The sequence below is a fragment of the Aspergillus sydowii genome (genome assembly GCF_001890705.1).
Source record: "Aspergillus sydowii CBS 593.65 unplaced genomic scaffold ASPSYscaffold_4, whole genome shotgun sequence".
NCBI lineage: Eukaryota > Fungi > Ascomycota > Eurotiomycetes > Eurotiales > Aspergillaceae > Aspergillus > Aspergillus sydowii.
Window position 1 is genome coordinate 2,144,972 of NW_024467862.1, and position 24,155 is coordinate 2,169,126.

At 50.4% G+C, this 24,155-nt stretch overlaps 12 protein-coding genes across 12 annotated transcripts; 7 read left to right on the top strand and 5 right to left on the bottom strand.

The window, feature by feature from the left end:
* Positions 1–101: 101 nt before the first annotated feature.
* ASPSYDRAFT_201330 (TFIIB-type zinc finger domain-containing protein) lies at positions 102–2,338 on the top strand. Its single transcript, XM_040843798.1, has 8 exons — positions 102–276; positions 349–439; positions 500–609; positions 667–917; positions 972–1,077; positions 1,126–1,264; positions 1,316–1,702; positions 1,750–2,338. Exons 1-8 carry the CDS (start codon positions 172–174, stop codon positions 2,196–2,198), a joined length of 1,638 nt encoding a protein of 545 aa, XP_040703917.1. The 5' UTR covers positions 102–171; the 3' UTR covers positions 2,199–2,338.
* Positions 2,339–2,420: 82 nt separating this feature from the next.
* ASPSYDRAFT_922075 (uncharacterized protein) lies at positions 2,421–3,689 on the top strand. Its single transcript, XM_040852631.1, has 6 exons — positions 2,421–2,506; positions 2,592–2,598; positions 2,751–2,931; positions 3,160–3,172; positions 3,354–3,407; positions 3,460–3,689. Coding segments are annotated over exons 1-6 (420 nt in total). The 5' UTR covers positions 2,421–2,505; the 3' UTR covers positions 3,624–3,689.
* A 39-nt stretch (positions 3,690–3,728) lies between these two features.
* On the bottom strand, positions 3,729–4,997 carry ASPSYDRAFT_44519 (Yip1 family protein). Its single transcript, XM_040846863.1, has 4 exons — positions 4,895–4,997; positions 4,779–4,833; positions 4,010–4,721; positions 3,729–3,952 (listed from the first exon to the last, which is right to left on the bottom strand). The coding sequence occupies exons 1-4, from the start codon at positions 4,937–4,939 to the stop codon at positions 3,856–3,858; spliced, it is 909 nt and encodes a 302-aa protein (XP_040703919.1). The 5' UTR covers positions 4,940–4,997; the 3' UTR covers positions 3,729–3,855.
* A 508-nt stretch (positions 4,998–5,505) lies between these two features.
* ASPSYDRAFT_78357 (M28 family metallopeptidase) lies at positions 5,506–8,059 on the top strand. Its single transcript, XM_040850950.1, has 2 exons — positions 5,506–6,507; positions 6,564–8,059. Exons 1-2 carry the CDS (start codon positions 5,628–5,630, stop codon positions 8,000–8,002), a joined length of 2,319 nt encoding a protein of 772 aa, XP_040703920.1. The 5' UTR covers positions 5,506–5,627; the 3' UTR covers positions 8,003–8,059.
* An 830-nt stretch (positions 8,060–8,889) lies between these two features.
* ASPSYDRAFT_149514 (MFS transporter) lies at positions 8,890–10,738 on the top strand (the record flags this gene model as incomplete). Its single annotated transcript, XM_040841915.1, has 6 exons — positions 8,890–8,938; positions 9,000–9,023; positions 9,086–9,114; positions 9,171–9,689; positions 9,737–10,103; positions 10,158–10,738. 6 exons carry the CDS (start codon positions 8,890–8,892, stop codon positions 10,736–10,738), a joined length of 1,569 nt encoding a protein of 522 aa, XP_040703921.1.
* Positions 10,739–11,309: 571 nt separating this feature from the next.
* ASPSYDRAFT_30927 (TMEM14 family protein) lies at positions 11,310–11,692 on the top strand (the record flags this gene model as incomplete). Its single annotated transcript, XM_040844823.1, has 2 exons — positions 11,310–11,312; positions 11,378–11,692. 2 exons carry the CDS (start codon positions 11,310–11,312, stop codon positions 11,690–11,692), a joined length of 318 nt encoding a protein of 105 aa, XP_040703922.1.
* A 787-nt stretch (positions 11,693–12,479) lies between these two features.
* On the bottom strand, positions 12,480–13,924 carry ASPSYDRAFT_88999 (putative C2H2 finger domain protein; the record flags this gene model as incomplete). The annotated part of the gene is made up of 3 exons (XM_040852096.1): positions 12,480–13,244; positions 13,312–13,691; positions 13,762–13,924. 3 exons carry the CDS (start codon positions 13,922–13,924, stop codon positions 12,480–12,482), a joined length of 1,308 nt encoding a protein of 435 aa, XP_040703923.1.
* A 624-nt stretch (positions 13,925–14,548) lies between these two features.
* ASPSYDRAFT_57572 (uncharacterized protein) lies at positions 14,549–16,798 on the bottom strand (the record flags this gene model as incomplete). Its single annotated transcript, XM_040849389.1, has 1 exon — positions 14,549–16,798. One exon carries the CDS (start codon positions 16,796–16,798, stop codon positions 14,549–14,551), a length of 2,250 nt encoding a protein of 749 aa, XP_040703924.1.
* A 129-nt stretch (positions 16,799–16,927) lies between these two features.
* On the top strand, positions 16,928–17,800 carry ASPSYDRAFT_44524 (uncharacterized protein). The gene has a single exon (XM_040846864.1). The coding sequence runs from the start codon at positions 17,053–17,055 to the stop codon at positions 17,389–17,391; it is 339 nt and encodes a 112-aa protein (XP_040703925.1). The 5' UTR covers positions 16,928–17,052; the 3' UTR covers positions 17,392–17,800.
* A 467-nt stretch (positions 17,801–18,267) lies between these two features.
* Positions 18,268–19,132, bottom strand: ASPSYDRAFT_1175744 (carboxymuconolactone decarboxylase family protein; the record flags this gene model as incomplete). Its single annotated transcript, XM_040840305.1, has 2 exons — positions 18,268–18,909; positions 18,931–19,132. The coding sequence occupies 2 exons, from the start codon at positions 19,130–19,132 to the stop codon at positions 18,575–18,577; spliced, it is 537 nt and encodes a 178-aa protein (XP_040703926.1). The 3' UTR covers positions 18,268–18,574.
* A 1,011-nt stretch (positions 19,133–20,143) lies between these two features.
* On the top strand, positions 20,144–21,730 carry ASPSYDRAFT_149074 (DUF5427 domain-containing protein MTC1; the record flags this gene model as incomplete). Its single annotated transcript, XM_040841862.1, has 2 exons — positions 20,144–20,684; positions 20,754–21,730. The coding sequence occupies 2 exons, from the start codon at positions 20,144–20,146 to the stop codon at positions 21,728–21,730; spliced, it is 1,518 nt and encodes a 505-aa protein (XP_040703927.1).
* Positions 21,731–22,285: 555 nt separating this feature from the next.
* On the bottom strand, positions 22,286–23,693 carry ASPSYDRAFT_57575 (5'/3'-nucleotidase SurE; the record flags this gene model as incomplete). The annotated part of the gene is made up of 3 exons (XM_040849390.1): positions 22,286–22,349; positions 22,461–23,422; positions 23,682–23,693. The coding sequence occupies 3 exons, from the start codon at positions 23,691–23,693 to the stop codon at positions 22,286–22,288; spliced, it is 1,038 nt and encodes a 345-aa protein (XP_040703928.1).
* Positions 23,694–24,155: the final 462 nt, after the last annotated feature.

Consider the following 24,155-nt stretch of genomic DNA (forward strand, 5'->3'; position numbering starts at 1 on the left):
AGAAAGCATTGTGGTTGGGGCTCTTCAGTTCCAAGTCCCAGAGAATAATAGGTAACGGGAGCGACCACAAAATTCAGGCTTTCACCAACCTCACACACAAAGGCGGAGGAGGAACATCATGACTTTTGCCGCCAGTATCTTACATGTATGAGAATGACGCAGAGCCTCTAAATGGAATACGATACGCGTGAGCGCTGCGGCCAGGAAGGATGCCGTGAAACTCGCTATTTCCTCGATAATGGCCTTTGGTTCTGTCGAAGGGGTCACCAGCAAGCGGTATGATCAAGTTTAACCCCAACATGCACGGGCTCCAACTGGCTAGGCTGTTAGCTGACTTCTACTTTGTAGGGTCAACAAGTAGTGGATGATCCCGAAAATTTCGGTGGCCAGGGCAAGATAAGCCATGTGAAGAAGGCTGTCATTGAAAAGGGCGAGAAGAGTACGGCCGCGGATACCCCCCAGCTTCAAGTTAACAATTGAAACGTCTAACAAGTACCAGCCTATAGCGGTCGCCAGGCGTATCGCCTCTATCTGCACATTTACCAGTTAATTCTCTGGAAACAGTGCCACGCCCTGGTCCACGGCAAAAGGTTTCCTCCACAGCTAGAGGTATGAATCCTCCCGTATCCGAATGGACGAGATCGCTAAAGAATTAATTGGCTTTAGAACGTCGTCCGCGATCTTTGGACACTCCGCTTGGAGACCTACTCTAAAAAAATTGCTGATTTCGGTGATGAAGACTCCCAGCCGGAGTTCTTCAGTTCCCAGCGGCCAAGTGCCCGCGAAGACACTGAGACTGATACATTCACGCCCGGTAGTAAGGTCGTGCAATGGCCGCGACTTATCGATACCATTGCGCTATGCTACCTTGGAGCACTCTTAATGAGGCTTCCAGTGAGCGTTGGAGACTTTTATCGGTATGTCATCTGTGGATGGTATGTATGTCAAACTCGGTCTAATTGTTATTTTAGGATGGCTATGCGCAACGATATCCCATATTACAGGGTGGTACTTCAAATCCCCAACGATATGAGAGATAAGTTACCGCCAGCGTATCTCGCGCTTCTTGACACTCAGGTATGGTACTCCCATCATTTCGCGGACGTTAACTGATCATTTCTATAGAGATTATTAAAAGCGGAGGATCTTCATACTGCCGTTTCTGATCTGTTGCTTCTTTATCAACGGCAATTCAAATTGCAATTTCCACCATTAAACACCCCGATCTTACTATACAGGCTTATCAAAAGGCTTGCGCTACCTGGTGTGTTGTACCACATGCAGACTCTCGAATCGCTGCGCTGACGTTTGCTAGTTGACGTATATCCTGTTAGCAAAAAGCTACAGACACTCTTGGGTTTCACATTCGAGTATCCAGCCCCAGTTGCTGGCAGACGGAAGCCCCTCGATAAGCCAGAACACCAATTAGTCACTCTCGTTGTAATTGCAACCAAACTCCTGTTCCCATTTGACGACGTCCAAAGACACCCAATATCTGCGCAAGAGCCGACTGTGCAGGCAATAGACTGGGACTCATGGGCGGAAGTCCAGAACCATTTTGATCGTCGAGATGCATCGGCGGGGAGGATCGGCAAAGGAAAAGAAATCCTAGTTAACGAAGAGGATGTGCTAACCATGACTCCAGACCAACTGGATGAATACATGGACTGGTACGAAACCTCATGGCTTGATCACAGCAAGAGTATGAGTTGTCCGTCTTTTTATGTCTACCTCGTCTAACTGGTATAGGTACGAGCCGTTTGGCCCATTTATTCCCTCTAGGCTCAGGATCCAAGGAAAACCGGCGGGGTGAACCGGCAGCTGAAGATGATGAGGAGAAATCTATAGAGATAATGCTAGGAATGGCTCCACGTTACCTCAAATCAAGAGCCATTGTGGGCGATCCTGACGCGGATGTGCCACGGCCTGGCTCTTCGTATGCTCGTTATCGGCAAGAGTCCGATCTACCGGACACCGCACGAGTGTTCTACGAAACCGCTGCCAAGGTCATGGGAATGTCTTTACATACGCTTGTCAGATGTGTCTCTCAAGCAGAGTTCCAGATCAACAAATGGCTAGAGGATCAAAGGCGCCCAGAGTATTCCGCTGAACAGCCGATGGAGTCTCCAGAGGGTAGTGATGTTGAAGACATGGGGGGATTTAGTGACCAGGATATGCTAGACGACGATAACGACTAGCTGTCTCAAAAATTCGTATCTAGACCGTATTCAATATTAATAAGAACTCCAGTTAACGAAGGCATGAATGATAGAACGATCTCTGCCCCGATCTACTGCCGGTTCAATGCGGGAAATGTGGAGAAGGCCAAATCAGGCGCCCAGGCCACAAGAGTGCCAAACTTAGAAAATCGCTAGGGCTTAGGGTATCACCGAGCCCCGTGCCCCGTCCACCGCTTGCTAAGCGAGAAACTCTCCAAATTGACATTGCCTCATCCGACCGACCCTTCCAGCGATTGTCAGCCAGCAACAACGAAAAATCGCAACAAGTACGTTATACCTCACGATATACCTGTGATATTGTTATTCTGTGAACAGCCAGCTAACAAGCTTTTTTTTTCTGCGATTTTACAGTGCAGATGTAGGTCACCCAGAACTTCTTGAATTTCGTCTCCCGTCACTTTCCTAGCCTATCGACCTCCGATATTTCGATACGAGACTGCCAGATGAAAATGAAGAGCCGACAATAAGAACGGAATAGGAACATTTGCTGACTGTTCTTTCGAACAATAGTTTCGTCAAGACCCTGACGGGTAAGACCATTACCCTCGACGTCGAGTCGAGCGACACCATCGACAACGTCAAGACCAAGATCCAGGACAAGGAGGGTATCCCCCCTGACCAGCAGCGCCTGATCTTCGCCGGCAAGCAGCTCGAGGATGGCCGTACTCTGAGCGACTACAACATCCAGAAGGTATGAGGGCAAATGTTCACACCGATTTGAGTTCGCGCAAGGAATCGCTTTGAGGATACGCATTGGGGCGGGGCAGTTGCGGGTATATTTGCATCACAACCATGGCGCAAATTCCCGTTATTGTTTTCGTTGCAATGAGGGGGAGATTTCCTTGAATTTATTACGGATGGAACTCGGCTGGGATGAATTGAACGGTCGGCTGACGATGCTCTTTTTCCAACGATATAGGAGTCCACTCTCCACCTTGTCCTCCGTCTCCGTGGTGGTATCATCGAGCCTTCCCTCAAGGCCCTCGCCTCCAAGTACAACTGCGAAAAGAACATCTGCCGCAAGTGCTACGTACGTCTTCCTATCCGATGAACAGTCGATTTGGCCTCCAGCCCCTGCAACCTTGTACTAATCCTACGAACAGGCTCGTCTTCCCCCGCGTGCCACCAACTGCCGTAAGAGAAAGTGCGGTCACTCCAACCAGTTGCGCCCCAAGAAGAAGCTGAAATAAACGACTCGTTTCATGTTACGTGTTTTTCTGCGTTGCTGGTGCGGAAGGGTGTGATGAGACGAATGACAACGCGAAAAAGGTTCCTTTTTTTACTAGCGGCGTTGGAATGTTGAAGAAACATCAGAAGAGCTGGAGTCAATATATTTTACATGGCTACTCTCGGAACCAGTTGCAGTCAATCAAACAATTGTAAAATTCAGTTCCTCCTCGACATGGTTTCTATCCTAGTCTTCTTGTAGCTAGATAACGTAAGGATAAAACGTACAATACAGGTGAGGTATACACGGCAAAACAGTCAAAAAAAAAGATGATATAAGAGATAACTTCAACCGAATATGAAATCCGTGACCAAATGCTGCCTGAGCGAGTCAACAATCCCAACTGAGCAGACCAAACAACCTAACCGACAAAGCTTGATTTTACACTTAAAACATGAGCTTCTTGTCGTCGTGGTCGTCATGATCATCCCCATCATCATCATGATCCTTGTCGTCACCCTTCTTGGAAACGGGGCTTCCATGCCTACAAATTTCACATCAGTCACATGAACATAATATGCCGTAAAATCGGGGAACTCACGCAAAGAACAAGATCTTAATCGCAATTGCAAACCCAGCGTGCAACAGAATAACAAGCACCAGCAGCGCCCGGCTAGCCTTCGCATCCGTCGCACTGAGCACAGGATACAAGTTCCTCAGCAGGAAGAAAACAGTCCATCCGAACCCGACTCCGACAAGCGCCCAGTTCAAGGCCGTCAACGGACTCCAACTAACTAGAGCGACCGCAATCCAGATCAAATTCGAATAACCATACAACGCCCAGCACTCAACAAGGTCGGCGGTCGAGCTCCCGAACCACTTAAGCGCACCCCAGAGAGCAATGGGCAGGACGAATGTATACCCGTAAACTAGACCGGCGGCACCGGAGAGCAAGGTAAAGTCGTACTTGAAGTGGTGTTTGTCGTTGTTTGAGAGCCATTGCGAGATGGTGCCTGTTAGGAAAAGGATGACGATGACAGTTGTCGCAATCCAGAAGGGGCCGTAGAGGTCCGCGTTGCCTTCGAGAACATCCAGGAAGTTGTTGCGAGGGTAGACGGAGGCGACACAGCGGCGGAGGACTTCGTTAGTGTCGACATCAAAGTATTGCTCGTAGTAATGAATGGACCACCAGGCATGTTTGGTCGGCGTGCCTCCTGGGGACCTGTTGCGGCGAGAGGAGCTTCCTCCGCCAGTGCCTATGAAGGCGCCGTTGTCTGGGTGAGATTTGGCATTGCGTTGGTCATTCTCAAAGTCTAGAGGCGGTTTTTGTTAGCTTAATCTAAAGTATGTTGAGTAGGTCTAAAGCTTACTAGATGGGTGAAATTCGAGGTCCTCTTGAAGGTCGGTATGTCCAAGGTCGTCGCCCTATTATGCTGTTAGCGTTGGTGCGCGGGAAAGAATGATAAAAGAAGGTCTCAGAAAGTACATCTGCGTCGACGTCCACTACCACATCGTAGCCCTGGTTTGACATTGTGGGCAAGTTGTATCTAACCTCGAGAAGCCAGCTGTTAGGATATGGAGAAGTGATGCGGGAACTGCCACAGCGGACTACGTACCACGGCACGAGCCACACACGACACACGAGGCCCCAGCCACCAGCCACTAGCCACATTCTGCCACAGCTGCCTCAAGTATACTACTAGTACAACAGAACGAGTTTAATCACGCAACCTACGAGTACACTTTTGTATCAAATGCTGTGGGCAATCGCAATTGTCCATATTACCGTTTTATTCCCTGATCGGGTCTCTAGCACCGTACCACATGATGGAAGAACGTATGCGGAGGACTTGGTTGTTACATTTATTAGTATCGCTCTGGTTTCATCATCGCATGTCACAGCGGGCAAAAAAAATCATATTGAAACGCCCATGGGATTTCCCTGATTATGATCACTTAGTAGACGCGCTAGTCGTAAACTTCGTCTTTTTTTTAATGCCAGATGAGATCAGATAGGCTGCAATTGACGCGATTACGTTGAGCATCGGAAGCTCCCGCCACTGTATTTACAGTATTACTCCTCATTCTCCTCTTATCACGCCCGAGGTCCCTCTTATCAACTTGTACATACAGTACCACATCTCGCTGCTCACACGCCTCGCGAAATCAGGGTCGGCTGGGATAATAATACTTAATTATTATTATTCTCGCCCCGAGAGATGAGGAAGAAGCCCACCATGTCTCCTTCAGAGACCACCCCGCTTCTCATCGTACCGGTCGCTCCTCAGCGTTACCGGTATCCCCATCACAAGCTTCGCCGAGCCTGCACCTATTCCTTGGGGTTTGTCCTCGTCGTTGCTATTGTTCTATTCTTATTTCCTTCAGCTATTCTTCCGCGCGAAGGCGGTTCGCTCTGGTCGTACCTCCCCGGCGCGCATCCATACCCAAACTCCTGGCCCGGCGGTAACGGCCTCGACTACGAGGAGCTCGAGACTCTCCTTCTGGGGACCCCATCTGCAGCCCGCGCACGCGAATGGAGTAAGTACTACACCGCCGGACCTCATCTCGCAGGCAAGAACCTCAGCCAGGCGCTATGGACAAGGGAGCGCTGGGAGGAATTCGGCATTGCGGATACGAAGATCGCTTCTTACGACGTCTATCTCAATTACCCTATTGACCACCGGCTAGCCCTGTTGAAAGGGAACAACGTCACGTATGAAGCCTCGCTGGAGGAGGATGTCCTGGAGGAAGATAACACCAGTGGTTTGCGCGACCGTGTGCCGACGTTTCATGGATACTCTGCTAGTGGAAATGTGACAGCAGGTTTTGTCTACGTCAACTTTGGTACCTACGCTGATTATGAGGACCTGGTGAATGCGAATGTTACCCTCGAGGGCAAGATTGCCATTGCTAAGTACGGCCGTATCTTCCGTGGTCTGAAAGTGAAAAGGGCGCAGGAGCTTGGAATGGTCGGCGTGATTCTCTATGATGATCCGCAGCAAGATGGAGAATTCACAGAGGAGAATGGTTACAAGCCTTATCCCGAAGGCCCAGCAAGAAACCCCAGTGCTGTTCAACGGGGTAGCACTCAATTCTTGAGTAGGTTCTCATGTCTTGCACTCATTTCAGACTCGACGAAATAACGTGTTATCTAGGTTTTGCGCCGGGCGACCCTACTACTCCTGGATATCCCTCGAAACCAGGATGTGACAGGCAGGATCCTCATCACTTCATCCCCTCTATTCCCTCAATACCCGTCTCTTATACGGACGTGCTGCCCTTCCTCAAAGCACTAAATGGCCACGGTCCAAAGGCATCTGACTTCAATGAGTGGTGGCAAGGCGGAGGTCTCGGCTACAAAGGTGTTGACTACAATATTGGGCCTTCGCCGGATGACATCACTGTCAATTTATATAATGAGCAGGAGTATGTTACTACTCCTTTGTGGAATGTCATCGGTGTTATTCCCGGCTCACTCCCTGACGTCGTGATTTTGGGTAACCACCGTGATGCTTGGATCGCTGGCGGTGCTGGCGATCCTAACAGCGGTTCTGCTGCGCTGAATGAGGTCATCCGCAGCTTCGGTGAGGCTCTCAAAGCCGGTTGGAAACCCCTCCGTACTATCGTCTTCGCAAGCTGGGACGGAGAGGAGTACGGGCTGCTAGGTTCTACGGAGTGGGTGGAGGATCACCTCCCCTGGCTCTCCAAGTCCAATGTTGCATACCTGAATGTCGATGTTGCGGCATCCGGCACCCGAATTGCTCCCACGGCAAGCCCACTTCTAAACAAATTAATTTACGAAATTACTGGTCTGGTCCAGTCTCCCAACCAAACCATCGAAGGACAAACAGTCCGCGACGTTTGGGACGGATACATTGGAACAATGGGCAGCGGCAGTGATTTCACGGCATTCCAAGACTTTGCTGGAATTCCGAGCTATGACCTCGGGTTCAGTCGCAGCTCTGAGGACCCTGTCTACCATTACCACTCCAACTACGACAGCTTCGATTGGATGCAGAAATTTGGTGATCCACAATTCCTCTATCACGAAGCGTGCACCAAAATCTGGGCCTTGGCTGCTGCGAAGCTAGCGGAGACTCCCGTTTTATTCTTCAACGCCACGGACTATGGCTTGGGCCTGGAAGAGTATGTGGACCGAATCCGGTCCAGCGCAGACAACCTACCTGATGGCGTCTCCTTTGACTTTGGACCGTTGTACGATGCGATTAGCAAGTTCCAGAAAGTTGCGATTAAATTCGATGCATATGCAGCGGACTTGACATCGCAACTCGATGAGGACCTTCCTTGGTATCTCTGGTGGAAAAAGGTCAGGCTATTCTTTCTGATACACGATGTCAACAACAAGTACAAGAATATCGAGCGTCAGTTCTTGTACGAGGAGGGGTTGGATGGTCGTAGCTGGTTCAAGCACGTGGTATTTGCCCCCGGTATCTGGACAGGTTACGCAGGCGCAACTTATCCAGGCCTTGTGGAGAGCCTGGAGGCTGATGATGTAGCTAACGCTTCTGTGAGTTCTTTCCTCCCATTCATTATTTGTTTTCATGGTGAAGCGTATGCTAACATCGATATCTAATAGAAATGGCTGTATATAATCATTGAGCGTGTTGACGCGGCGGCCAAATTGCTCCAGTAAGAGCAAGCGCACGGTTTCAGCAGGGTTGGTTGCATGCAGACTGAAGCTGCATAGTCGAACAGGGATTGAGTCCCACACATATACGAAGAATCACACGACCAGCAGGGTTGTTATTATACCCTGCTCCTTCTTATGGATTCTGCCTTAGAAGTGTTTTCTGGTTGTATATGTAATAAACATACGCATGGCGTCAATGTCCTGTACAAGCTGTTTTCGTTTGCCGCCCTGTAGCTCTCTGTCTGTCGGTATCCGAATCCATGTCGATAGCGTGCGTTGTGGTACAGATCAGGTAGCGTGATTGGTCACCCAGCCTATAAATAGTAGAAGGTCTATATGTGAATCGCCAAACCTGAATATGACATTTTTAGATCCCAAATAGAAGATAAGTGTAGTTCAGTCCAGCCTCAAAGGTACGGTGAGCGGTTGCTAGGGCGCCGTTTATACAAACAAAGCCGCGAGGCTGGACCCCGCTCAAGCAGTGGGGGCGTTGATGGCAAGCGGGCGCAGCAAGATGCAGGTAATGAAGGGCGACTAATAGAACATGGAGAGAGCTTTCACCAAGCTCATGGAGACGAAGGATCAGAGAGAAGAGGGGAAGATCACTTGACTGGTGCTTGCAAATTGCCTCCAGGACGGGATAGCGGCAATGTCGCAACCCCCGAGTGACTCCAAGTTTTTCGTTAGCCTCAACTCTTCTTCTCTCTCTCGTTCTCCTTGATATTTCGCGCCTCTTTTTTTCCTTCTTCGCAGTCTGTCGCTTCCTCCCAAACTGCGGCTTTCCATCAGCAGCACCCTCAACTGCGGGCTCCTCCACTCCTTACCCGTTGATGCATGCGAGTGCTCCCAGGCTGCCTGTCCGGCAGCTGCTCATTCTTTGTAAGCGTTCGATCATGCCTTTGCGGGATCAGACCTCTTGCTAACTCTCGTATGCGCGCAGCAATATGTCGCTTTGCAGAACCTAGTATGTGAACTGAAATCCTGCCTCCGCAAGACTTGGCTAAACAGATCTCTCTTCTCGGATAGTCTCCGTGACCTCGTATCTGCCGTACCTTGTGAGTTCCGTCGGTTCCAAACACCAAAATATACATATACTCACTAATATGGACAGCCTGAAATGATCGAGAGTGTCGGCGTCCATGAATCTGAAGTCGCAAAGTGGGCCGGACTCACTTCGGCCATCTCCTCCTTCTCCCAGGCGGCGATGGCTGTCTACTGGGGCACGGCTTCGGACCGTTTTGGGCGCAAACCCATCATTTTGCTTGGATTAACCGCTACCATGATCCTTTCTTTAACGTTTGGCCTCTCTAGATCATTGCCTATGCTGATGACCTGCCGTGGTATGATTGGCTTTATGAATGGAAACGTTGGTATCATCCGAACTATGGTGGCTGAGATGGTTCCTCAAAAGGAGCTCCAGCCTCAAGCCTTCAGTATTATGCCCATGGTATGGACTATTGGTAGTATTTTTGGTCCGTCGCTTGGGGGATCACTTGCTCGACCGGCGGAGAAGTTCCCTGAAATCTTCGGCCACTGGAAACTCTTCCAAGAGTTCCCCTTTTTGCTACCCAATCTGGTGTCTGCGGCCTTTTTCGTCGTGGGTATCTCTACTGGTTTTTTGTTTCTTCATGTATGCGCCCCTCTTATAGCTTACTGGTGCGGCCTAACTGGATATAGGAAACTTTACTCGCAAAAAGAGGCCACCGCGATCCTGGATTAGTGCTTGGTCACGTCCTCACTGGCCCATGTACCCATCGACGCCGGAAGGCCTTTCAAGAAATGGTAGACGATGAGAGGACCCCTTTGCTTGGAGGACGTCAGCCTACTACCCAACCACAGAATAAAGTCGAGGTGAAGCGACATACCTGGAAAGAGGTCCTCAGCCCGCAGTCCGCTCTGATTCTGTTGACATACACCTTAATGTCAGTACACACTATGGCATTCGAGTCGGTTCTACCTGTGTTCCTTCACACTCCCCACCAACGATTTGAGGATAACCCAGATGTACAGCTCCCGTTCAAATTTGTTGGCGGGTTCGGCATGGGTGAGTCATTCTTTTCCTTTCCGCTAACCCGAATCTAATCTAACTTCTGTTCAGATTCTCAACGCATTGGTATTCTCTACACTATAACAGGGATCATAGGTATTGTGATGCAATTCTATGCTTTCCCAGCTGCAGCAAGACGGTTTGGTGTCTTGAACTGTGTTAAAGCCTCCGCTGCTGCCTTCCCCATCATTTATCTCCTCACACCCTATGTATCCCTCGTCCCAAAGTCCATGCGCAACGTCTCAATATGCTTGGTGATCCTGTCCAAGCTTACAGCTTCCATATTTAACTTCCCGGGAATCACAATTCTGCTCACCAATTCGGCGCGTAGCCTAGGCATTCTTGGAACCCTTAATGGACTTGCCACGAGTACGAGCGCACTGGGGCGTGCCATTGGGCCAGCCATGCTGGGACCTATATTCTCGCTTGGCGTGAGAGCCGGCTACGTTATTATACCCTGGTGGTTCCTCTGCTTTGCTTCTATCCTTGCTGCGGTCCCAATCCTGTGGATTGTTGAACCCGATGGCTTCCAGGGCCAGAGTTCGGATGAACAAGAGCCAGAAGAAACGGAACAAAACACTATCGAAGACACGCGCCCCACTAAACACCAGGACAGCGAAACGAGAAATTAGACGGCCGTCCCAATTTTGCTATACGCGACATGATACTAACGCGAAAGAGACGAAAAAGGGTATCTGATGGACGTCATCAGATATAAAAAGCATTGAATCATTTACACCGTTTTATATAAGCATTTTGATTGTCTCCATAGACTGATTATACCTTACAATTAATAGACAGTCGCATCATCTAGGAGTAGATTGAATAAAACACATCCATATTATAATTATCCGCTTTACTTACTTTGATATTATTCGCTTGTATCGGCATTATACTGCCATAACTGCAGCCTCGGGCTCCGAGGCCAATTGCACCATCATTATTTAGTTCAATGCACGACATTAATAATCCAAGCATAACCCGGGCCCGTCCCGGTTCCGCGGCCCTCTCTCTTCAACTTTCTCTCCACTCGACTCCACATTAGACCATCAGCCCAGAATCATATCGCAATCGCAATCGTTCGCATAACGCAAGCTCTCTCCTCCGTCATCTCATCTCCCACCATCAACATCCCAATATTTACAACAAGACAAGCCACAATTCACTAGAATAATTAAATAAACCCAAGATCTCCGATCCAAAATGGTATTTCCACCCCCGCCCCCAATTCCAACCTTCACTACGGAGTACGTACTAACAAACACCTCCAGACCTCCCCAACAACCCCGGCCCTCGCCCTCTCACTCCTCACCTCCCTCGGCGGCGCAATCGGATATGCACGCACCGGTTCCCTACCCTCAATTATCGCCGGTCTCTCCGTCGGAGCACTGTACCTCCTCTCATTCTTCCGACTGCGCGGCGGCCAAGCGTGGGGTGAGGAAATCGGGCTTCTGGCCTCCATTGTTTTAGCGGGTAGCTCGATTCCCAGGGCTATTAAGTTGAGAAAGCCGGTCCCGGTGGCTTTAAGTGTTGTGGCGCTTTATGGCCTGGTGGTTTTTGGGGGCGCGGTTAAGAAGAGAGTTTGATTTTTGGCAGTTTCGATGGATTGAATTTGTTTTACGGGGGGCTGTACTTAAGACCGTTGCTATGTACCTATTCTGTAGGTCCTTGGTACTACATAATTGATGAATGCGCCGAGATTTGGTGGATGACTCGGCAGCTTGTAGAGGATTGTGTGAAGGAAAATAATATTACTCAATTGTATCCATGGTTATGTCTTGTATACCGAATATCATGATGTGAGTTGCCTACCTTGGCGAGGAACTTACAGTAGGTGACCTTTTCACAATCCGAAAGAAACGTAACGAAACGAAAGCGAAGGATAGGGAGGATCGAGTTCTCGAGACAGCAGAGGCAGAGTAGGGGTATTTTCCTCCAGCCCAAATCTCACACAACGCCAGGTAATCGCAATCGCATCAAGCCATGAATCAGTCCCTTCGGCAAGGATGACACAAAACGCAACTCACCGATCTACGCCGAATCGATCATTTTCATCGCATCGCATCGCACTGCATCGCATCGGGTCTGCGGCTTTGCTCGTTGTCGGCGTCCCAAAGTAGAGCCCAGAACAGTCCAGTTGGAACCGCACTAGCAAAACTACCAATAAAAAGCATCAGGGCAGGGAAATTGCACGAAGATATGGCCAGAGACAAAAGAAGAGAGAGAAAAAACACTCATAGCGTATATCTAGAACCTCAACATGCATCAACTTAGCTGGATCAAATAGCCCCTCATACGCCCTTGCGTATGCCTGTTCAACCCGCTTTGTCGGATATGGAATGCTCGAAGTGCGTTTTATTATGTTCGTTGACTTTATTCCGCAGGGTCGAATACTGTGTCTGACTCGCGAATCGTTCCCACGACTGCAGAGGAGGGAAGCTCTCCAAGCACCGTCTCCGTCCGATTATCAGGAACGAATGCGTACCTTGGCAATCTAGCCAGCTTCTCCTCCGGGCTGATCTCATTATCTGAATATACCAACCGTGACTGCTTCGACTTATCTTTCTTGGCTGGCTTCTCTTCCGCGCCGTTCGCCGGTTTGGGAGCCGCGTTAGATGTCGCTGCCTGGTCAGCTTCCTTCGCAGCTCCCGAGATCAAATCATCGATCGAAGAAGAAAATGCTGCAGCCTCAGGTTTTTCGCCATTGGCAACACCAGGCGCAGTCGCACCGCCAGGAATGGGGTGGCCCATATGCATCTGTTGTAGCTGGTATGCATTAACCTGAGGAGCACCGACGGCGGGTCGTTGCGGTAGACCCGATGCCGCTGGTAGGCTTCCCGATCGGGGAGGAAATGCGGCCGTCTGAGGAGAGTTAATCGGCGGAGGTTGCTGCTGTGGCACCTGCGCTGGAGGTGTATTTCCAAAGCCTGGAACTGGTTGTGGCGAATATCCAGCAGGAGTAGAGTATTGCGTAGAAGGAGGGAACTGTGGTTGCCCACCTGGTGAGTAATTTGGATAAACAGGACTTGCCGTTGCCTGGTAAGGGGAGCCAGCCCCCGCATACGGCTGAGGATAGGAGAATGTTTGGGGAGGGGCGACGGGCGCGGCTCCGGCGGCCGGGTTTGCTGGAGACTGTGCCTATAAAAGTAACATATTAGCGAAAGAGCTCAAGGGAAGAAAGATCAAATGTATTGAGGACACTTACAATTGGGGCCACATTTGGTGTCTGACCAGCCCCAACCGGCGTCGCTTCCCCACTACTCCCTCCAGCACGAGCTTCCGCCTTCTTCGCCTTATGCTCCGCAAGTCGCTTTTTCAAATCTGAAATATTCTCAGTCTTGGGCTTTTTCGCAGGTTGGCCGCTGGAAGTCGACGCCCCCGATGGCGGGTTCCCAGTTATAGCCTGTCGCTCTGCCTCAGACTGCTGGAACTGGGCAATGACTCGCTGGTTGTGCGATTGGATGACATCCTCTGGAACTCCCTCCATGCCGAAGATCTCCACTTCGAGACTTGACCGGTTAGACAGTGCATTGTCGACGGCTGTTAGTTGTTCCTTGTGTACTTGACTCATATGAACCGACAGTCCTATTAAAGAATTACCAGTTAGTATGGATCGACTTGCGATATAACACAATTAACGGTTGACGTGACAGACCTCCTGCTGTATTTAATCTCCTACCACACCTTTCACATTTGAAATGTTTCGCCTTCTGATGCGAGATGAGGATTTTGAGATCATCGAAGTCGCGCTCGCAGTAGTAGCACCAGGGGCGAGCGAGAACCTCTTCTAAGGTGGGGCTGCGTCTCTTTTTTCCCATCGTGAATAGAAATATGGGAGAATCTGGGTGCAGATTATGGTATAGCGATGTGAAGTTCGGAGTGCGGAAGAGAGATGTTGGCGCAAAGCTTCGGTCATCGGGGGCTGCAGGGAAGGTTCCGTCACGTGTATGTGGTTTTGGGCACGTGATATCGATTCTGACCTGGATTCTCACTTCTCAAAAACAGAAAGAACCAACCACACAAAAAACAAAGAGAACTGTGGCTTCAAACTTTAGGAAGCGCAGTATATGTATGAATTCTTTTTATTTCATTGAAACCCAAACAAGAGCCGTTCCCACCCAAGATAGGTATAATCACCACTCTTTAACCAACCCATTTGTAGTACAATGTAAAATGTTAAGTACATATGAAGAAAGAGATAGTAACTGAAACCCCAAACGCCTTGCGCTAATATAACAAACATGTGGCAAAATAACAATACAGTCCTCGTGGCCGCCAGATCTGTCCAGCCAGTGGGGTATTGTATGAACAAAAAGTGCACTAGATGTAGATGTACAGTCAATTTCATACCCCCGCCCAGACAGTGGAGTGCATGTATTACATTAGTATTAAACAGAATAGATGAGATATAAAACAGATGGACACAGAATGGGGCGATTCCGCTAGGGTCGTGGGTGGCCCGGTGGAGGCAGCCCAGTTCCTCCGTAAGGGTTGTAGTAGTCAGGATATGGTGTGCGATAGGGCTGAGGCGGTGGTTGATGGAGAGGGCCTGGCCCACGAGGTCCGAGAGGAAATGGTGGTACAGCCCGGGGGTCCAAGTGCGGTGGTGGATATGGGGCCAGTGGGCCGGGGCCGGGACGTGCTGCAGCAATTGGTGGTAGCTGGGGGGCTGGTGCATGCGTGTGAGCATGCGTGTGAGTGTGAGTATGAGGCCCAGGTGCCAATTGAGGCGGAGGGGCCAACGGCAACGGTGGCGGCGCAGGAGCTAGACCCGTATCTCGCGGAGGCGTAGGCATAACTGGGCTCTCGGATTTTTTCTTTTGTTTTATGATGGGCTTAGGAGCCTCGGTTGCCTTTTTGGCAGCTTCTGCAGCTCTATCAGCTTCGATTTGAGCCTTAGACCGTTTCGGGTTGCGGACACGCCCTTCTCGGTTGAAACGAGCCCAGTGATTAAGCATAGCTTCCGTGCGCTTGGGATTTTTCGAGTTCGCGATTTTTTGTCGTCGCGCGAGTTCAGCCGGATCAAGTCCCTCATCTTGTGTGCTTCCCATTAGTTGTTTCGCGGTAGACGCGGTTGCTGGGCTTCCATTGGGAGCTGGTTCGATTGGTACAAGCTGCGACGCTCCATGATGTGTTTGAGATGAGCCATCCGCTGCAGGCGTCGACCGAGCGGGAGTTCCAACAGAGGGTGCTGGGGCCAACGGTGCCTCCGAAGCGGCACGAGATCCTCCACGAGCTGCACCTCTTCCACGAGTACGGCCACCCCTGCCCCGCGTGGCAGAAGTCCGTGCATGTCCATACTCGGCGGTGTTTTCAGCTTCGGCAGCCTGGCGACGAGTACGCGCACGACGTTTTGCGGGGTTGGCATAATCTTGGTCAGCCTCACCCGGTGTAGGTGTTTCGGTAGCAGCAGTTTCATCTGAATCATTGACTTTGGCGGCTTCAATTTCCGCGGCCTTTCGTTTTCGGGTAGCCTTTCCGATGTAGTCTTCGCGTGGAGGGTTTTGAAACTTAGGTACATGCTCAGTACCAAATTTGGTGATGGTTCGCCATCCATCAGGGTTTGGATTGTGGGCGCCGGTTTTCTGAACCATCTTTCTGTATTGCGCCGGAGTAGGCTTGAAGCCGCCCTGTACAAATGGGTTTTGATGGCCGACTTTGTCTTCCTTGGGATCATGTTTGTAGCCATAGAGCATTGCCTCCTTCTTGTCCTCAAACACCTGTGGCCTTTCGAGTTTCCGTGGGTCGCTCGTAATCTTTAGCTGGTGTCTAGTCGCCAACTTCTGCAACTTGTCGATTGCCAAAAACTCATCCTGCCATACTCTCAGGGCATTAGCAACATTTTCGGTAATGGCGAAAAGCTCATCGCTAGAACGAAGTTCAGGATCACGAAGTTGAGACAAGAAGTCCTCAAGCGGTGTGATCTCGAGGAATTCGCCGCGTCCGACCTTTGATCTTTTGTAAGGATCTGGACGCTCGATGACTTCTGGCGCGTCGCGTTTCTTGCTACGCTTGGATTCATGGAAAACAGTGGACCATGTTTCAACTATTTCGCTGGAGATCTGCTCGTAGTCGTCGGCGAATTTGCGGACATCATGGATGTTCCAGAAGTTGTGAAGACGCTTCTCTACCGACGCAGAATCTTCCTCGCGAGAGAACTCGTGGAGCTGGTTGGAGAGAGCGACATCAGATTCGCCCTCGGGAGCTTCTCCGTCGGCGTCGACGTCGGCCTCGTCTGCATCGATATCTGGGCGTTCTTTCTCGTCGTCATACAACTCAGTTGCTTCTGCAAGTTCATCTTCAGCAACTTCAGCATTTTCGTCATCATCAGAATCCACCGTGCGCGGTGAGCCATTCATTTTTTCAACAGGCATGTCGTCATATTCAGCCTGTTCATCGTCGTCGACATCATAAATCTGGCTCTCATCATCCGGGTGAGTAGCGCCGTTGTATGTGGAGAGAATATTAGTATTAGGGTGGGCAGCGGCGATGTGTTTTTTCAAAGTTTCAGAGCCCGAAACTCTGGCAGAAGATTCAACATGCTCTCCACATGTAGAACATATTAATTTATGAGAGGTTGGAGACGGAGAGGGTGTTGTTTGGGTAGAATTAGAATTGGCGTGAATAGGTTCGGAGAATTTTCGGCGCAGCGGAGAGTCCTGGCTGGCCATCTCAGAAGTATGGCTCTCCATGTCGGGTTCACTCTGGGCAACAGGGCTCATAGTTGGCCGAAGCGAAGAGCGACGGGAATTAAAGTGATGTGACAGAGAGTTGAAATAAGTAAACCAATCCGAGAATCGAAATGGCTTCTGGATGGAAAGCCCAGAATTAGGATCACTGGCCATAGTCAGTCGATCAAACTCGTGTTGAAAAAGTTCGCTTGTGTTGCCAAGACGCTGGGACTACGAGCACAAGGGCAGTGCAGTCATCAAAAGAACGATAAAAGATGCAGAGAAAGACAAAAACGGGAAGCGACCAAGCCCGTGGCAGGAAAAAAACAAAAGGTAAAAGGATGTTCGATCGTTGTTGGCAATGGAATCGGACAAGAGAAGTAGATAAAGCTCTGGCAATTGACGGAGAGAAACAGAGATACGTGGTGCGAGCGAAACAAACGGGATGTAACACCTACCGTGAAAACAGGGACAACAGAACGATCAGGCCCAACCTGAGAGGGAGAGAAGGCCCGACTACCCCAGAAAAGAGACTCAGCAGGAGAAGAAGGGAGAGCGACAGGGTAGTCGAACAAGAGAAGGAGGTCGCAAGTGGTTGCCAGGGATCGAAGTAGAAAGTCGTAGTAAGGCACGGGCAGGAGTTCTGGAACCGGTAAAGTAGAGGAACCAAGCGGGTAAGCAGAAATCTATGCGCCCCAACCACGCCCCAAACAGGGTACAGAGGCAGATCGGCTCGCGGTCACGATAGATTGGGAATGGAATACAAAGAAGATTGATGGTTTGGCCGCTTGTGTTGGCAGCCTATCCCCTGCAGGAGCTGGGAAAAGTCCTCACGAGAAGTATGAGAAGCGACGGGGGCGTTGGGGGAGAAGACAAGAAGCAACAAAAAGGAAAAAGGGAAACTAGGAGGAAGAGACAGAGAGAAACATAACTAGCGACAGGAGATAGGAAAAGGACTCGAGGACAAAGCCGGCGAGAAGATTGGCGCGGAGGGATTGAGGAAAAAGCTGAGTCTGTACAGATCTGAGAGTGAGGACCTGTAGAAGAGAACTAGAGATGATCCTAAATTACTCCTCCTTAGCGCTCGTACAGGGCATGACGCGCCGGGGCCAATATTACGAATTTCCCTGGGCGGGATCCACACAGTGGGCGAATCCGCTTCCGCCTCCGGACTCGAGCTCCCCCTCTTTGATCGCTTGATGGCGATAAAGAGGTTATGGCCAAGAAGTCCTCGACAACGCCAAACAGGTTCCCGTTTCTGGGGATCTCGGATTAAAGAAAGTTTAAGTGTTTCCTCGGCGGACTCGATATTCCTGAAGGGCCCAACTTTCCCGTGAGGCATTTCCCAAACGGTCGCGTGGTCTCATTGGTGTAAATATATACTTTGTATCGGTATTACCAATTGACATCATTCACTAGAGTCCGACTATAGGAGAAAACATGGGCCACACAATGCTAAACAACGGATCAGTCAAGAAGGAAAATGCGAGATAGTCTGGATTTCGAGTTGTGCTTTAATATAATGGCGCATTAGTTTGATATTGGCCGTCGACAGTCATCGTCAGAGTAAGATGTTTCCGAAGTATATATACCTATGAGAAACCCGACGGCTACCAAGTCCAGACAAATGAGACTCCAGTGTTGTCAAATCCCAGGCAGATGATGGATATTCGTTCCCGCACAGTATACTTCGTGTTCGGTAGATTACTTCCATAGTCGATTCTCCTTGCATAAAATTAAGGATCAACCGATTACCAAACTGCCGCCTCGGTATCTTCGTGTGATTTTGTATATTTTTTATTGGTTCTTCTCGCCAATATCCAGCGCAACTAAGAACCGACCAACACCATTATACCCAGCGCAGGTCGCTGTAATTTCCACAACCTCTCGATCTCTAAAACACTCCGGCAGCATCTTCGAAACCTCATTCGGCACGGTCGTGGTTCTCGTCATAGCATCGGTATATCTTAAGACGGCGCCTTCAGCAGCACTCGGCATCCCCTCTGCCACCTTCGGGGGAATATCTGCCCCGGAATTGCGCACAACGCTGACCGCAGAATTGCTGGACCCGGCCTCAGTCAATAAGGGCGAGTGATGCTTCCAATCAAACCATGCGCCGTTGAGAATCGCGACTCAGCACACGATGAGCTCACTGATAACAGACGTGAGACTGATTTTTTGGCGAATTGCCCTGAAAAGGGTGCTCTTGCCCTCTGCGGTCGGGAATGAATGCAGAAAGTCTCGATCCAGTGGGACGAGCCCATTAAACGCACGCCGGGCTTGCACTCGTGCGAGTATCTCGACCTCATAGGGAGTGGTCCTGGGCGGCGGGTCGGCGACATATCGAAGAAGCATGGTCAAATCTGACTACTTAACAAGAGTGGAAGTTGTGTGCTTCGTGGAATCGTGTATAGACCGTTGCCAGAATGTACGCTCGTTGTTCGCCTTGAAAGATTCCGGTCAAAAGTTGAGATTGAATTGACAGGCAACAGGTTTGCGCTTCATAAAACAACTACGGAGTACAGTATTACAGTCTTCGGCGAGGGTCCGTCGTCGGACAGCTGAGCCTGCTGAAGGGCTTGTTTACTGCCCCTAGATCATTCTACGGATGTGCAGTGCTCCAATATCAAATGGTTCGGTTTGCCTACACAATGAGACTATATATGCTGCGCACGTTGCGCCGTTTACTTGATAGCAGGACCAGTCCAGCTTCATTCCGAAGCCGACCCTCGGGCCGCCTCCTCGACCTGTAGCGTTCTGCCAGATCCAGACCCGAAAATCTTATATCATGGCATGGAGCGCCAGTCTATATATAGGCTGCTCTACTGGGAAAACTGCATGGACCGTCTTCACCTGCAGCAATGGATTCGTCGGATCTGCGTTCGTCTGGACCCTGACAAGGTTGTTGCTTTACAAATTGTCGGTGTCTAACAATAGCCAATGTGACAAGTCAATTCGAAGATGGGTCGTGGGCCTGGGTTTCCGAGTTTGTCTCGCACATATCTTATCGAGATGCAATGAACGGTTGGACATCAGGATTGACTTTCAGAATGCAATCCCAACCAGATACCTAATACATAACGGTCTGGAATCGATGATGTAATTGAAAGCTCAACGTAGAATAGAGCCCTGAAATCTAAAATGAACAGGTACTCAGGTACTTTGGGCTCTGGGTGTAGAAATAAAGAGCTTAGCGATGGCAGCACGGGCGTCGAGGCCCTTGTGCTGCCGTCTGCACGCTATAGAGTCTTGGCGCAGGTCATTCCCCACCGCCAGCAGCTCCCAAGCAACAACAGAGCAGCAGTTCGCCCGTCACCACAACAGTTTCTCTGTCCGCAATTCGAAACTCACGCGTAATAACCAGCTATGCCTCCGAAGGGCGCGAAACCGACCAACGACGAGATCCTCGCCCAGTTTGACAACCTGGGTGTCGAGTCAACCGGCGAGTCGACGGCGAAACCGGCTGCTACCACCACAAACAACGCCCCTCCGCAGGTTGATGAGGATGTCCTGACCGAGCTGGGAAATTTAGCATCTCAACGCCCAAGCAGCGGCGCTGGAACCCCGCGCACATCTACCAATGAACCTAGAGCATCAATGTCAAAGCCAGGAACCCCCGCCGGACGGTTGAGTGAGGACAAGTCCGCACCTCGAAAATCTGGCGAGAGTGGCCGGAATGGCAAAGCTCAAAATGCGCAACCGGCTTCCGGCGAGGATTCAGCGACTGGGGACGCTTCCTCCGGCGGCGGCGGAGGCTGGTGGGGTGGCATCTTTGCGACTGCCTCTGCAACTGCCTCAGCTGCCATGAAGCAGGCCGAGGCCGCTGTCAAGGAAATCCAACAGAATGAGGAAGCCCAGAAATGGGCTGAGCAGGTGAAAGGGAATGTTGGGGCACTAAGAGACTTGGGTAGGCTTACTCTCGGTTTTTTTGATCGTATTCTTGGGCGATTGTACTAATGCTAACTGGCCGTTTTAGGCGGCGAGCTTCGCAGCATGGCTATACCTACATTTACTTCCCTAATTCACACGATTGCGCCTCCGATCTCATCCCACGAACGTCTTCAAATTCATGTTACACACGACCTTTCCGGCTACCCCAGCCTTGACCCCCTCGTCTACGCTGTATTTTCGCGTGTTATGTCCCAGGTTGAAGGTGGTGACCTGCTAGTTATACAGAGGGGTCAGGAGTCCGCACCGAAACGTGGTCAAGACAACAGTGTATCGACTGCCGGATGGCGCGATGGACCCTGGTGGCGAACCATTACCCCAGGAAACCCTCGCAGCATTTCAGCTGTGCCTGGTCTCGTGGAGGCAACCAAGCTTTGCCGAGCAAGTGCGGAGGGTTATGCGGCCGAATACTTTGCCTCTAGAGGTGGGGTGGAGGAAGCCGCAAAGCAAGCCACCCAAGACCTTAGCGAAACAAACCCTGTCAGAAGCAGCGATATCTTCCTCGCTATCCAGGCTGTCAGTCAAACAACTTCAACGGCAGAGGTATTCCAGGCCGGGCCAACCACTGACAAGGCCACGCCCTCTGGTGTTGTGGATATCCCTGATGCACCGGAAGAAGAAATTGTTTTCGCCCTCTATCTCCACGACCCCATTCATGGCATCGCTTTCCATGCCGTCTCACAGGCCATCCCACAGAAATGGATCCACTGGCTAGATACCTCCTCAACCTCTGCACCTAACTCCGAATCTGCAGACTCCGACGTGCCCCGTGCAGTTGTTCCGGAAGACATTTCCGAAATTGTCGAGAGTGGTGGAGTTGACCCCCGCGAATGGGCCGCTGAATGGATTGAGGAAGCCATAACCCTCTCCGTCGGTATCGTCGCGCAGCGCTATGTCTCACGCAGAATGGGCGTGGGTGAGTCCGCTGCTGCAAAGGGCAAGATGCGTGCTGAGCAGGCATCGGCCGTGGAAAGTGGAGCTGGGGAAGCTGCGCGGGCGGTATAGGGTTTCTTCTTTCTCTTTCCATTTTAACCATTAACATCATTTTATGTTACATATTACACACTCAGACATCCCAGTACTTCAGCCCCCAAAGTTTGTGTTTTGCTTTTTTTGCCTTTGTTTCTTCTAAAGGCTTATTCCGTGCTGTTAGTGATACACCAGTCATCTCCATATTCCATGTTTCACGTTTCATCGTGGTAAGACGGATCTTATTTTGCGAAGCTTCTCCGTCGAACTTTATATGCTACATAGAACTCTAAAGGGTCACTGAAAGCTTAATGTCGCATATTCCAAACATTTGCAAACAAATCAGTCCAAGACACCATCCATGATGCGTAGCCCAGGGAACATATTTCAATCACCCTCAATTAACCAAGTATTATATATCCGTTCTAACTTCACGAGGTCGGTAATTAGTATATAGGCTAATCACCCATAAAGACCAGAAAACCATGACGAAATCGAAAACTGTTGCGGGTATCATTCTAGTGTCTATACTATATTACCGATCTAATCGTGTTTCACCATGAGATCCAACGCTTCACCCGCCAAATCAACTCAAAGATGCAGTGGCCCCTCTAAACCCGGGACGTACCAGAAATTAGCGCAGAGGGGTGTAACACTGTAATTGCAAAAAATGACTTTGGTTAGCCTGCCGACTTTGATTTGAGACAGGGGTGGCTGGATAGGTGTGTGGTATGTAGTATCGGTAGCGAGATGGTCTTGCTCTTACCTGGTGTTTCCGTTCAAGACAGTATGCGCATCTGTGCCTTCTTCGCTGGCTTGAAGCGCCTTCTTCATATCTGTTAGCTCCGCGGACCATTTGAAGTCGCGCGATTTGAGCTGTGAGGTTGAGGTCGAGGTTGAGATTGGCTTTACGGGGGAAGTGCCGTTCGTTACGACTCCATTGCCAATCCCATTAGTGAGTTTGTGGTCTGTTTCCGTTTCTCCGTTCTGAGGACCGTGTGTCCCATTCGCGACGCCGTTCGTCAGGACAGCAGGCGCTTTATCCGCGTTGATTTCAGCGTACAGGTACCCACGCGACCAGTAGTACGGCAGGGTGCGAGTATAGAGCACCGGTCTCGTCTCCACATCAAGACGCATGGGGATATTCAGGTTATACAATTCAACCCGGTCATCCCAGTTCTCGTAGAGATGGTGGACGATGCGCACGGCGAGTCTCGCCGCCGCTTCGATGATATCCAATGGCTGCTCATCCTTGCTGCCAAAAGAAATGGCAATTCCGCGTTTCCCGCAGGTGGCTGCCTCGAGGGCACCACCGACGGTGCCGGACGAGAGGTTGTAGATGGTTGAGGCGTTGCGGCCGTGATTGGGGCCTGAGATGACGAGGTCGATGGGAGGTCTGTCTGTGAAGAGATTGAAGAGGCCGAGCTGGACGCAGCTAGCCGGTGTGCCGTTTGTGATGACGACCCATTCTGGTTCGGTTGACGCTTCACTTTCTGATGGGGTGGGGGTGGTGTATGTTTCGTCCCAGGTGCCGTCGTTGCGGAAGGCGTCTGGGGGCACGTATGTTGCTTTCAGCGCGGCTTCGATGAGATGCGCCTTGCCGATCCAGGAGCGCGATGCTGCGGGTATGGCCACAGATACTAGATGGCCTGCACCCTGGAGGGCCTCGACAAGAGGTCGGACATAAGGGGACAATCGCCGCGATGGCGGGCCATCATCGTTGACGAGCTATACTGATCGTCAGTCTCCGATTCGTTCATTTCTCGAAATGCGAATTCCTCGATCTGTATGCACGCATCTATCCCATCAGAAGCTCCCGATAAGGCCATGTTTCTGATTTCTTTTTTTCTGGAGCGAATGATGGGGACCTGAAACTGGTCTGGTGACTTCATTACGAAGATCACAAGTACCAGCACGGCTGGAGGCGCGGGAGGCAATGGTTTGCCCCAGATCAAGATCGAGAAGCAGAGCAAAAAAGAAAACATACCAATATATGCATCACAGGCGCCTCTTCCGATGGAGGGTTCAATAATACTTGGCGCGGTGGGCGGCGGATGAAATTGAGTACGTTGTGATTACGGCGAGGTTAAATGATGGATATAGTTTGATCGACCTCAAAGAGGCGAATTTGCGAAAGCTTTAAAAGAACGAGAGCTTTGGAAATGGTTACCAATATTATATTTATAGCTTATCTCAAGCGGTTAAGGATTGAGGCCTCTCGTCGCCGTTTTCTACCGAAAACAGCCCCCGAGAGGCGATTTCGCCTCGAATCTGGTCGCGCGGTGAAGCTTTTTGGGAGTTCGGGGTGAATGCAGACATGCTGGCTGTGTATTGGAGATGTGAAAATGAATAACACATACAGTGAATAAAAAACATGTTGCATATATTCTGTATGGTATTCAGTATTAAAACGAGGTACGATACGAACCAGAACAGGCCCGGACTCGAACTCGCCGAAAAG

Bases quoted from the DNA above. Each gene is read 5' to 3' on its own strand.
- ASPSYDRAFT_201330 (XM_040843798.1), top strand. From the start codon at position 172: ATGGAATACGATACGCGTGAGCGCTGCGGCCAGGAAGGATGCCGTGAA. The intron at 440-499 runs GTACGGCCGCGG...AACAAGTACCAG, and splicing joins CATTGAAAAGGGCGAGAAGA to CCTATAGCGGTCGCCAGGCG. The intron at 1,265-1,315 runs GTGTGTTGTACC...GACGTTTGCTAG, and splicing joins CAAAAGGCTTGCGCTACCTG to TTGACGTATATCCTGTTAGC.
- ASPSYDRAFT_922075 (XM_040852631.1), top strand. The intron at 3,408-3,459 runs GCCCCAAGAAGA...ACGTGTTTTTCT, and splicing joins CGGTCACTCCAACCAGTTGC to GCGTTGCTGGTGCGGAAGGG.
- ASPSYDRAFT_44519 (XM_040846863.1), bottom strand. From the start codon at position 4,939: ATGTCAAACCAGGGCTACGATGTGGTAGTGGACGTCGACGCAGAT. The intron at 4,834-4,894 runs GTACTTTCTGAG...ACAGCATAATAG, and splicing joins TAGTGGACGTCGACGCAGAT to GGCGACGACCTTGGACATAC. The intron at 3,953-4,009 runs GTGAGTTCCCCG...TGAAATTTGTAG, and splicing joins ATTAAGATCTTGTTCTTTGC to GCATGGAAGCCCCGTTTCCA.
- ASPSYDRAFT_78357 (XM_040850950.1), top strand. From the start codon at position 5,628: ATGAGGAAGAAGCCCACCATGTCTCCTTCAGAGACCACCCCGCTTCTC. The intron at 6,508-6,563 runs GTAGGTTCTCAT...CGTGTTATCTAG, and splicing joins GGGTAGCACTCAATTCTTGA to GTTTTGCGCCGGGCGACCCT.
- ASPSYDRAFT_44524 (XM_040846864.1), top strand. From the start codon at position 17,053: ATGCAGAGAAAGACAAAAACGGGAAGCGACCAAGCCCGTGGCAGGAAA.